This window comes from Caenorhabditis briggsae (assembly GCF_000004555.2).
Source record: "Caenorhabditis briggsae complete genome, chrX, whole genome shotgun sequence".
Taxonomy (NCBI): Eukaryota; Metazoa; Nematoda; class Chromadorea; order Rhabditida; family Rhabditidae; genus Caenorhabditis; species Caenorhabditis briggsae.
In genome coordinates this window covers 6,155,892-6,169,151 of record NC_013491.2, presented here as the reverse complement: position 1 = coordinate 6,169,151, position 13,260 = coordinate 6,155,892, and the positions used below count along the sequence as shown (strand labels likewise).

Here is a 13,260-nt window from a genome sequence, read left to right as displayed (position 1 = left end):
GTATGGAAGACATCAAAATTTTGACAACTGATAAAATATTTGAAATAGTATGATAAACAATTCACCAGAAGACAACTTTTTTATATTTTCGACAGGAACCGAGATGAGTTGTCTTGAAGCTAAAGGTCTCGGCCTTTATATTACAGGTTTTACCCTAAGTAAAAACGAGTGATAACCCTCCTAATCTCAACTCTCGTGATAAGCAATCAGTATGCTCGAAAAATCTCAAAACATATGGGTACACGACATCATCGAAACCCTTGACCTAAATAAATTTTGCACTGTTGTTTACAGATTTCTCAACCGACCCAAGGCCTACCGTATTCTCTATCTTCAATTCAGCCATGGATCAAAAAACGCCGTCTTTTTGATAACAAGTAATTTTGGTTCCTAATGTTGTTGTGGTGAAGGCCAAGAACTCAATAGAGACTTGTTTACAATCAAAATGTATCGAAACGTAGAAAACAACGATAAAGTGTTGAGAGTTTATTGGAAAACTGTATTTACAAATACTGAAATCAGGAAAAGGAAATTTTAGAAGTTAAGAAAACTTGTGAGAAGAACGGAAAATAAGTAAAAATGAAGATCTGGTGGAAATAAATAAATTCTGAATTTCAAATTTCAAGAAAAGATGAGTTTAGAAAGTGTACAAAGTTTGTGATATTCTAGGAATTGCTTGAGGAGGTGCCTGGCGATGTACTTGCTGAGGTGGTTGCGGAGGTCCAAAGAATTCCACTGAGTTTTTGTTATTTTCGTTCATTGCTTTTTGAGCTGAAATAATAATTTTTTGTAATAATCCCGGAGCCCCTTGATCTTACGAAATTCTAAAACGGTTGGATTGGCATCTAATTGCTGCAACAATTTTTTCTCAGCCTCAATTTCTCTTGACTTTACCACCTCGTTTCCTAAAATAGAAGATATGAGAGATGGGGGAAAGACGAGTGAAGGTGAAAAGAGGTTTTCAACCTTGCACTTTTGAAGAAAACATACAGTACCGGTCAACAAAATATTCAAAAACGTCTTTGTCAGTTTTTTCAGGTATTTGCAGGAGTCTGATGCTCGCCTGTCAAGTTTCTGAACCTTCAGAAAAATTTGATAAGTGTAAAACAGACCTAAATTGATAATTTTGCGTTCACAGAATTTATTGAAAATTCCTAGCTTTTCAGCTATTTGACGATTTCTTAAAAACAGGAGAGTTTCACGTTTTCAGAACCAAACGTACCAAAAAAGTGGGCTTTCAGATATCGGGAAATATCTGAAAAACTAGAAATTTTTGCAGTATTCTGTAAATGCGAAGTTTTCAATCTAGGTTTGTTCTACACCCTACAACATTTCAAGCTGATCAAAGGCATGCCAGACAAGCTCCAGACTCCTAAAAATTGTCAAAATTGGCAAAATTAAACTGAAAAATGCGTTTTTGTATGTTTGATTGACCAATGTTCCACTTTTGTGTCAAAACTCCAGCTCACCTATTGCTTCTTTTTCTTGTTGTTCTTTGATAAACTTCTGAAGTGCGACATCAAAATTATTCGCGGAGAAACACGGCATGAACTGAAAACAAATTATTCTGAAAGTCTTTAAATTCCAGATTTCCCAGGTTTCCGATGCATCTTGAAACCTAATTGGCTCATTCATAGAAAAACGAAATTTCATTTGAAAAGGAAAACCTTTTTAAGCGAATTCGTCTCACATAACATTGCGGAAAGCCGTGACGTCTTAAAAGGATGTGCAATTCAATAAAGTTCCCTTTTTTCTGGTTCTCTTTTTTTGCAGATTTCCCTCTTTTTCTTTTTTTTTCTCAGAGTTTTTCAGTTTTGGTGTATCTCTTTTTTCTCCGCTTCTACCTGAATTATCTCATTACACCCGCTGCAAACCCTCTGCCGACTCGTTGTACTGGTTTGTTCGTCGCAATGTGTCCATTCACTCCACTCGGACGTTACCGACCCGATGCCGTGTTGGCTATCTGCGCGAGGTGATCTTGTTTTTCGCAATTTATCTCTGCGAGTAAAACTTACCTGCCGTAACCGGTTTGTTGTCGAAGGGATAGGGTGGGCTGTGTGGTCGACCTCCTGAAAGCAAGCAAAACCTCAAGAATGATGGATGAACGTGCATTCTAGATAATCGCAACCGACAAGTTGTAGTAGGTAGTAGTAAGAGGAACTAAATTCTAAATGAGATAAATAGAATGGGTGTAACTAAATTCCGATATCTTGCGATAAATCGTAGAATATGATGACGGAATTGGTAGTAAAGATCAAGAACATTGGATACGGTATTTTTTCAATGGCTTGGTAATTGGGGACAAAAAAACACCATTAATACAGTAATCAGATGATCTACTTCCGCTGATGATGATAAGAGAAAAAGCTCAAGAATCACAGAAATCCATAGTTGCGATTATTGTAGCAAAACTGAACCGTTCTATTCATCACGTTCACTGTATTTTCCCTAATAGAAGATCACCCTCTATGTGCACTTTGATCTTAATTATTTCGTTTCTTTTGAGAGGTGTCAAAAATAGTCAACTGATGAAATGTTGGCGATAATCTGATAAATAATTTATCAGTTGACAATTTTTCGTATTTTTACAGGAATCGATATAATAGAGCTCAAAGTTGACGTGTTGGGTAGGCTTCTATTACAGAAAATGCGGTATTTTGTTTTTTGCATACTTGCAACGGGCCGGGCCGGGCTGAATTGTAAATTTTGAATGCTGGATTGTAAATATTGAATTTTCAATGGTTAAACAAAATTTTTAAAAATAATTTTTTCCGGAGGTGGGATCGGACTGAAAATTGCATTATTGAAGCAAAATAACATTTTCCTCTCAAAAACTAGTTTTTTTTTGAAAACTTTCAAAAATTTAACAAAAAAAATTTTTGCCGGGCCGGGCCGGGCCGGGCCTTCAACGATTTTTGCAAATATGATTTTTTGTTAGATTTTATCGAAAAGCTTTAATCAACAAAAAATTGGTGACGATAAGAAAATTTTTTATCAGTTTACCATCTTTTGCCATTTTTTACAAAAGCCGAAAAAAACTTGGATAAGTTTGATGGAAACTTTTATTACAGAGTTAACGGTATCAGGAATCAGGAATTTTTGAAATGAACTTTTCGTAATTTTCCGGACCATTGAAGGCTCTAAATTTCGAAGTGTTTTTTTTATTTCAGAATGTTCCTGTTTCGAAATTTTCAGAATTTGGGAATATTCCAATTTCGAAAAAATTGCAATTCTAATTTTCGAGTAGAAACCCCACTATCATATCAGACAATCGGTGAAAAATTTTGCGAACATTGTTCTCTTTTAACATACCGTAGTCCAAAAATGTCCAATTCCAAAATAAAAAATTTTGGAATTATTCCAGGCTTTACTTTCAAAAATTTTCGGAATTTTCGGAATTTTTGGAATTCCGATTTTTGTTCCAAAAGTTTTTATTGTTTCAACATATCTTTTATTACAAGATATACGGTAGCAGGAAAATAACATAACGTTTTTTTAGAACTTCAAAAGATCCCTACCCTATGAGCAATCCCTCCAAAAAGTAATTTTACGCGAAAGTCAAAAATAATGCTCTCCACAAATACTCCAACAATGTAGTTTTCGTGTGACCTTAATCCCTTGAGAAATTTCTCACGCCGGGCTTCACACTTTCTCAATCCTAATCTCTACCCTATAATTGGCGCATTCGTATATTTTTCATACTTCATTATTAGCTTTTAGTATTTTGTTTTTGACTATTTTCGACATTTGAACTGATATGATTTCATATTTTATAGGCACACTTTGAGTGTTTTCTGTCATTAGCGCTCGCTCTTTTTTCTACCTCTACCTACCTAAAGCCGAACTAGTGACACATGATCCGAGCTCAACATAATCCACTTTATAAGCCAGTTCTGGTGTGAAATATTGATTTTTCGTGTGCCGCGTATGCACGTTCAGGATGCAGTTGAGTGATGCAAAGTCCGGATAATGGAGAACAGAATGGCACGCGACGGACCGCATGGTCTGAAAAGGTTACTGTATATAATTAACTGCAGGCGAAACCATATGTTTCGCTTTCTTCTTTTAACAAATTCTCGAAAAAAACGGTTTTCTCTCAAATGCCGCTGATTGCTATCTAAAACGTTTACCTTCGCTTTAATGCATTCCAAAACGCATTCGTTTTCACTTGCCACCGATATAACTTCAGATGCGTGGCCTAAAATTCTTTTTTTTTCAATTATTTTTTCCTGATAATCTCAATACCTAAAAGTATGTGTTGTGGGATTCTTCGGAAAACGTCATCACAGGACATGGGTAGTACGGTATCTGAAACATTTAATTTTCGTTCTCTTTCACTTTGTTCCGCTCATTATTTTCACGGTAATTTACTACTTGTTGCTTTTTATTACTTTTCGTTCTGATAAGATAAGCCCCAAATTTATCACCTGTCGTTTTTGAAATTTACGACCCCAGGGGAGAAAAAAAAAAAGTTAAAACAGAGAGGGAGAGAGAAAGTGAAAGCACAGCGGCGGAATGAGAAGTTTTTTTTGAACTTCTCTTATTTTCTACTTTCTCTTTTCTTTTCAAGTATTTCCAACTCACCGGGAATACAAATTTTCTCAATATAGATCACATTTTGATTCGGCTTGTACTCAAGATATCCATTCGGGTTTATAGCATCGGAGTACACCGAACATTGCCTAGTTTGACGATTGAAATGAGCTGAACGACAGAGAAGCGGCAATCGAGAAGAATCGGCATACTGTAATTGAGAAATTACTTCCCGGTTTCCGAACTTTGTTCTTTCAAAAATGCAACGGTTTTTGCCTTCCACGATTTACCGTATTCATCTAATCGGCGCGTATCTTCTTTTTCTTTTTTTCGTTGCCCAACAAAATAAGTTTCATCCGTGTCATAGATCAAAAGAAGATGGTAATTGACGTAACGCATTTAGAAAAGAGGCCTCTGCTAAGAATCTACAGTAACCCGAAAGAAAGAAATCATCTGTGGGCATCTGTGGGAAGCTAAGTATGTTATAAATATGACTCGAGCTAAGTAATAGGGTTAATTTTACGAACTTGTTTAAAAAAAGTTACTTCTCAAGGTTACAACAAAATAAAAGTGAAACGCTCAGAAAAAAGTAATTTTGGAACTTGCAACAGGCTTTTTTCAAGATTTTAAAAGTCCAGCCCGAGTTTGAAAAAATATTTGGCTTGCTAAAATTTTTTGATATCATGAAAAGTTTTAACAACATTTTCCAAAAAAAAATTGTTTCTGAAATTTAAAATTGTTTTCCAAATGACTTTGACAATATTGAATCTTTGTTATTAGACTTTAAAATCATAGACTGCACAAATTCCAGCCGAATTTGATTTTGCATAAATGCGCAAATTGAAAGCTACCATATCCCATAGAACCTGTAATAGAAAAGAACTTAACTTTTAACTTCGAGCAAATTAATCTCGGTTCCTGTGAAAGATATAAAAAAGGTTTCAACTGATGAATTGTTTACCGATACATAAAAAAAAATTATTATTTAGAAAAAATTCTTATTTAGCAAATTTTTATACCTTGCACATGAGCCAAGATAAATGATCTCAAACTTGGCAGAATCTGTTTTTTAAAAGTATTACGGCATCTGTACTTTAAGCTCAAATATCTCAGTTTTGATACGTGAAATCAAAAATCTGTCAACTAAGAAGATGTTGGTGATTTTACGAAGATGTTGGTGATTTTAATATATGACATTTCCTCAGATAGATGTCGTTAACGTTGAGCTCAATTATCTCCATTCTTGCGTAAAACATCCAAAAATGTCAACTGATGAGTTATTCATCATAATATGAGCAATATTTTATCAGTGGACAATATTTTGATATCTTTTATGGGAACCGAGATAAATGAGCTCAACGTGCACGAATAGTTACACCTGCTCTAAATTTATTTAGTGGCCAGATATTGAGTGAAAACAATATGTGTCTTAAACCCTCATTAGGAGAATACGGTACTGTACAAAATTCAAGACATGACCCAATTAGTCTCTGTTCTCTCTATGTGATCCTTCTTCCACTTACTGTGCTGACCCGGCACGCCTGCACACACTGTTCAAGAATCGCCACCGGAAACGTGATCGTTGCTTCTCGTGATACCTGAAAAACACCGCCCACTACTATGAAATCTGATTAGTTACTAGAAATGACCTCGACGCCTTCAATTACTTGTATCCGAGAGTGTTCTCCAATTGGGCAGTCGGGAACGATGGGCAGGACCTAAACCGTTTTACGTTTCAACTCCGCCCCCGAAAAGCCTGTATAAAAACCAACCTCGACGGCAAAGTTTCGTAGTGTGTTATCAAACTGGTGATTACTACTAATACTATCAACTGCTGCATCGGCGGCCATCCCGGCTGCCATCTTTGGTGCTTTCCAATCTCCCTCGGCGACACCAATCGCATTGCTCACTATCTCAAACTGGTCTCCTCCCAGTTTTTTGATCTTTATATTCTGAAAAAGTTTTGTATGTTTCCAAAGAGACGAGTTTCAGGAAGTCATGGCTCCACCAAACTGTGAACAATCTAATGTTTCAAAGATTGCTTCTGAAGAGGCAAAAGATCAAGTTGCGGCCGAGGAGATGGCCAATCTCGACCTGGCTCGAGCAGCCTTTGGAGAAGTTCGTCGAGGAAATGACCGTTATCTCCATGCTATTCTTGAAGATGATGAGACTCGAATTCCAGAAGGAAGACCAAGAGCTGGTAATTTTTTAAACTACTATTCAGTGGAACATTTTGAGGTTAAGCTACCATTGCCACCGTCTCAAGAGATGCTCCAGCTAGCGGAGATCAATCCAATGGATTGGAAGACTCAGGAGTCGATGCTCCTCTCATTGGCCACCGTCCTCGCTCGTATTCGGTCCGCGAGAGACCATCTTGGCTGAGTAAGGATCTTCGTACAAGTACCGTATACCAGTATCTTAATTTTTGATCTTCACATACTGGTTTAAACCGCGCATCGCATCTCATGCCACTTAAATCTAGGTCAACCGTTTTCGCAACAGGTAGTCTTATCAAATCGCTTCTGTGCATCGAGTGAAAAGTTAGAAGAAGACACCTTACGTGCCTTATCAATCGAAACTAACTGATACGTTTTGATTGATAAGATATCTGCAAAAACGAACTGAGTGGGTGGCCGAAGGTTGGTCGTTCAGCGGGCCGATCATGATTTTGCTGCCTAACGAGACTAGAGTGTTTTGCGCGCAGAAGTTCAAGAATCAAATGAATTAGTGGCACGAGATGATGTGTAGAAAGATTAAAGTTGAGGATGTGATACTTTAGAATAGTTTTCAAAAACAAATAGAGAGTTAGTTCATTTAGAAATATACTATCTTTTCAGAGAAAAAACCCAGACCATCCAACACATCTACGGAAAATGCCAATGAACCACAAAAACGCGAGCCTGCCCCATCAACATCTTGCTGCGCTGGTACTCATGATTTTGGTTTGTGAAATTTTTTTTGAGAATTTATTATTTGCTATAGGATCAATAGTCGCGCATCCAATAATGGCAGCGGTCCTCTCAAACACAGTAAATTTGGACTGCTTCCGACGTCATTTGGATAATCCAGAAGGTCGAGAGAAACTTCAAAAAATGGCTGAAAAAGCGTTCCCATCATGCAGTCACTCTCACTCATGGCTGCCAGAACTTCCAAATGGATTATCCGACGTTCTGCCAGAAGTTGAGCAGTCAGCAGCTCGCCGAGAATTGCCAGTATTAAGCCCAGCTGAACAACTGGCCCTCGCTGCTAGCGACCAAAGAGCTTTGTTCTACATAGAGACAGGTCTCAGGGCAATTCTCGAGTCATCAACATTGCAAAACCCAACCTCAGGTAAGTATGAAGCAGTTTGAAAACTTACTGGTTTAGGCGTTTGAGGGGTAGCAAGTGCTGTAGGTAATTGTCCTGTGAATGTAGGTGACTGTACGGGTTGGAGGTCCACAAGTTGAGAGGTGTTTGGTGGAATTCGAATATTAACCAACTCTGATAGGCAATCCCATTGAGGGATGAGATGGGTGGTTCCGATAGTTGGGAGTAGCGAAGCTATCGCGCATTCGGTATTTCTAGAAATTCGAAAGTTTTGAAGAGGGTCCCGTAAAACCTGTAATAGAAGGGTCCCCTAACTTTTTGAATTAGAGCCAGTTTATCTCAATTCCCTTTGAAGAACTGGTGAACTGTTTATCATGATTTCACAAACATTTTAACAGTTGACATATTTCAAATATATTTTACAGGAATCAAGATAACTGAGCTCAAGTTTCATAGTGCCGTTCTATTACAGGTTTTACTGTGAGCAGGTTGAGGAAGGTTGTACAGATGGATATGATTCATAGTGCCTACAGTAACCCAAACAAAAAACTCACCCCAATGCAATTTCTCTTTTCTTCAAAGCCTCTGAAGCTGAAAGAAAAATCAAATTTCACCCATTTCCAATACTTCTCAAACTTACTCGTATCATTCATTTTCAATGGTGAAGGCACACTAAAAATCTCACAAACATTACGATAGTAGTCATACTGAACGGTTTGGCATTGAGTGTTGTAACGTATACACGCCGATTCGCATGCGTCTAGTGTAATTGAAGTTCTAGAACGAATTTATCAATATGATACGCCTATTTATCACTTACAATGTCTCAATAGATTTTCCGCAAGATATTCGAATGTTTTTGTGGCTCATAAAACATTTCTTTTTCTGAGCAATCGCTAGTACAAATAGTAGAAAAATTGGCAACAAGTTCATGATTATTAACCAGAAGGGGGAACAGTGTTACCGACTGGTCAGTCTGCGGCTAGCCACCGTCCACAAGCGGGTCGGTGCATTTTAAGAGGATTACACTACGGATTACGGTCACTGGTTATACATAGAATACCCGGCTAGGTAGGCTTGTTCAGCGGATATAGCAAAAACTAGATCATGATACCCTTCAAAATTTATTTGGAACTTATACTTTTCAAAAAAAATTGTCAAGAGGGTTTTTACAGGATCTGGAACTCAATTGGTAAGACCTGCGGCATACAGAATGGAAGGATTCTCATCATCTATGCAATACTGGGGATACGTGTGCCCGATGGATGAATTTTGTTACCGAAAAGTCCCAATTCAGCCAGCTATTGAAGCGCCAAAAAATGAGAAGGATCGACAAAAATAAATTTTCCTGAAATGTTCATTTCTTGATCTTCTTCTTTTCAATTTTCTCGTTCTACCATTTTCTTTAAGTTCTGTATTTTATCTCTTTTTTAATTTATCATCTTTTCTTCTGTAATATATTTGTGTGTCCGAGTTGCTTACATTTAGATCATTTTGTACGATGTAGAAAAATGTATAATCCTTTATTTAATAGTAATAATAATAAATGAAATAAAATATCAGTTGTTTTTCTGTGGATCAAAAAGTGGAATCACAAACTACTATGCACTGCATAAAATACTGTAACCATTCTTATAGAATGTTTTCCAAACCGTCAGCTTTGAGCCCATATATCACATTTCCTGTGGAATATATAAAAAATGTGGTTAACTTATCAATTATTAAGTATACAATCAATAATATGTCAGTTGAGAATTTTTTAAATATCTTCGGGAAGAAACAAGAAAACATAGCTCAGAATGAAAGGTTAGGAGACTCTTCTGCTACAGATATTACGGTATCTCGCATAGTTGGAATGTACAAAGCATGTTTGATTGAAAAGCAGAATCTGTAATTTTGTTTAGTACACTATAAAATTACCTCAACGGTGAACAAGTTATTACCTGAAAAAGTGAGTGGTCCGATAAAGCTGAAACGCGACATATCCCATTGGAAAAGTTAAATTTTTTTATGGCCGGTACTGTACACGTGTTCCTCACGTGTTACCAAATCGCATACATTCATGTTCTTCAAAATTACATTCAATAGTGGAACAGGATAACCTATGTATGCCGGAACATCACTACTTCATAATTTTCAATTCGAGAAAAATTAAAGTAGATAAAGAAACATTGAATGCTGTCAAAATCGCTTTCCCTGCCCTAATAGAATTTTTCAATGCAGAATGCAACCCTGAATCTGCGTCTTTTATGCATATCAACAGAAATGGAAATCCCCCAAGAAACTATTTTCACGAAAATATTCATAATCCCCGCAGGTCCCATTATCCTCCTCCTTCCTAATAGCTAATATTGTTTTTGCTGCTCCAATAATTCTTCCCCCTGCCTCTTTTTTTCTCACAATATATTTTTGCGCGTGCTAAACAAGAAAAAATTAATCCCCGTATTGGGATTATCCGATAATTTGTCTCCTATTCATCTTCGTGGAAGAGATTTATTGCATGCACTTCTTTTGTCCTATAGAATTGTGCTCAAGGCAAAAAAGAGCAAAAGGTACACATCATTATATAGAGATGGATATCTATTTTTCTATGTTTTCGCGTGAAAAAAAAACGCACTTTTGAAATTCTCCAATCTCGACGTATATAAGAAGAGAGGGTGGTGACGTGAGAAAACTCATTTTTGAGAAGCGACCTTTTCATTTTATTCTTATCGGGGCGCGACTTTGCTTGAGCCCCTCTTAGTGAACCACTTTCAATTTTCTTGAGAGTTATCCCAAAAAGTTATTTTTGAAAGTGCTAGGGGAATATTTAGAAGAAGTGAACTCTGTTTCTCAATATTTGGAATCTTTTGAGTCACGTTCTAGAACATTCGAACAAATTTTTTTGAAATGAAAAATAAGCACTTTTATTTTTGAATTTGTTTTGAACCTGTTGAGTCACATTTTAAATCATTTTAGCTAGTTTTATTTTTATATCTCATCTACAGGAAATACAAAATGATGAAATCCAAAATCCACCATTTAAGATGTTCACATTTTCCTTCATAACATACGAGTGTAATGAATAAATATGACGAAATCTGGAATTATCCTAGAAAAACTTTCAGACGGTTGATCTCAAGATTATCCGAACGCTTTGGAAAAAGGATTTTCTTTCTATCATCATATCATGAGAATTCTGTAATAACCAACCAGAAGACTTTCATCAGAGGCTTTTCAATCAGACTGCTCTTTATTTTCTTGATATTCATCATCCAAGGATTATTCATCCCTGACATTTTTGTTGGCTCTTTCATATTTTCGTACAGCACATTAATATTTTTTTCGGTCTGTTAAATTTAACCCAAAAAATCACGCGCGGTTAAATGAGTTCTAGCAAAAAATCTAATCAGCACACCCTCAAATGGATATAAAAGTATAAAACATGAGCTCAACTAATCAAATTTGAATTTGGAAAAAAACGTATCTAGTACTTTTTCTGCGATTTCGTATAGCTCGTTAAAAACACAATTTTCTGGTCTAGGTTGTGATTCTGGAACGTGAGTTTTGCTGTTTGTATCATTCAATTTGTTAGTAGTTTCTGATTCAAACGGTTTTGAAAATACAAAAAATATTTAAAAAGGCAGTATTCGTCCCTATCATTGACGAAAGAAAACGTACTATTCACTACATTCCTACTGTTCTGACATTATAATCCGCTCAGGTCCCCGGCACCAAGACTTCGAAACTCCGCCCTTGCGCCAGTTACTACTGTATCCTCAGCTGGAGTGTATATAAACCCCTGAGAGTTCAATTCGAGCCATTTTTCTCTTGATTTGAGTTCTCCTTTTCTGTTGGCGCCAGTTCGTAGACTGGAAATTAGCGGGGGCACTGATAAGCGTGGGTTTCCGTTGTCCTTTCCCATTCCCAACTATTTTTCACGAAAAGTCACAAGTTTCGGAGAGAGTGGTGCCATGGCACCGTCGTATCTGGCTCTTTGAGACCGGAAGGAAACAAAAAAAGTTCTAGAGGCGGGGTCTGGTGGTGAAAGTTTTTATCAACCATTTCGAGCTCAGTAACAATTGGGGGTTGATCTTTTTTGATTCCTAGAAAATAGATCGGTCACGCTGTTGCCCCCTCACTACCTCGGATGCATGGTGCAGGTAGTAGGCAAGCTTCTCTAGAAATTGGGTTAAAGTGGAAATTATGGCTTTTCAAACTTCTGAATATTCAAGTTTTTAGAAATAAATTTTTTTCTAAACATCAATTTTTATAGAAGCCTAAAATGACTTACTGTGAACGCGCTAATAGAAACCCATCCTATGCGTGCATTTTGAGCTCAATTATCTCGATTCCTGTGAAAGATATCAGAACAATGTCAACAGAGAAAATGTTTATAAACACGCAAATTATATTTTTTCTATTGACTGCTTTTTGATATCATTCATAAGAAACGAGATATATTTATTTGAAGTTGACTGTTAGAAGTTATCGTTCTTTCTCTAATAGACGCTCACAAAACCGTCAACTTTGAGCTCAATTATCTTTCTGCCTGTGACAGATATCGAGACTTTGCTAGCAGGTTTGGTTATTTTTTTTTTTGATATCTCTTGTAGGAACCGAGATAATTGAGCTCAAAGTGCAAATTTATGATGGGCCATTTACTGTTTTTGGATCAGTGAAGATAATGTTACAATACGATTTATTCCAGATTCAGTCATCACCAACTTGTAGGAAAATCATTGTATAATACCTTGAAAGAAATTCATTTTTTGAGATATTTTCTTCAAACATCAATTCCGACAAAGGCCTAAAATGGCTTATCCAGTTTGAATTAGCTGAAATGTTTTCCTATGTTGAATTTTGTTGAATTTTGTTGAATTTTGATGTTGAATTTTGATGAAAAGATTCAAGTGCTACAGTATCTGAACTTAGTCTACATATTTCCCTCCCATTAGAAGCGCCTCAGAGATTTATATTTTAGACTCTCAACAACAGTAACCCCATCGTACTCCTTACTCATCAACTAAAAAATTCTGAGTGTTTCGAGATACGAAAGAAGATAGATAATCTATTCTGGTTGCTCGAAACATGTCATCTCGTACATCAGCCTTCTCCTTATCTCTCTTCATCTTATTCCTCCTGTGGAGACTAACCAAATGTGCTCTTTGCATCAAGACCACCCTTTTCGTCGCCTTTTCTTGTCCTTCTTTTTCTCTTTTCTTTCTAGAAGAAGCAAAAACTTGCCTGCGGGTGCCCGTCGAATCTCCGGAAACATTCTCAGTCAAACTTGACTTATTCACGAATCCTGCCCTTGGTTTCCGGCGCGACGAGGTTCACCTCTTCCGTTTTTTTTTTCGCTTGCTCAGGTTTCGCTTTTTTTTGTTGTGTTTTTTTGATCCGAAACCTTTTTTTCACACCCTAACAATCTGAGAAATTTAA

The 13,260-nt window shown here is 36.7% G+C and overlaps 2 protein-coding genes across 2 annotated transcripts; one reads left to right on the top strand and one right to left on the bottom strand.

Annotated features, from left to right (window-relative positions):
• Positions 1–637: 637 nt before the first annotated feature.
• CBG17597 lies at positions 638–4,932 on the bottom strand (the record flags this gene model as incomplete). The annotated part of the gene is made up of 9 exons (XM_045239252.1): positions 638–771; positions 819–905; positions 1,470–1,551; positions 1,875–1,963; positions 3,834–4,005; positions 4,131–4,198; positions 4,246–4,308; positions 4,585–4,704; positions 4,824–4,932. The coding sequence occupies 9 exons, from the start codon at positions 4,930–4,932 to the stop codon at positions 638–640; spliced, it is 924 nt and encodes a 307-aa protein (XP_045096255.1).
• Positions 4,933–6,531: 1,599 nt separating this feature from the next.
• CBG27566 lies at positions 6,532–9,181 on the top strand (the record flags this gene model as incomplete). Its single annotated transcript, XM_045239251.1, has 5 exons — positions 6,532–6,733; positions 6,778–6,915; positions 7,371–7,475; positions 7,516–7,863; positions 9,015–9,181. 5 exons carry the CDS (start codon positions 6,532–6,534, stop codon positions 9,179–9,181), a joined length of 960 nt encoding a protein of 319 aa, XP_045100018.1.
• Positions 9,182–13,260: the final 4,079 nt, after the last annotated feature.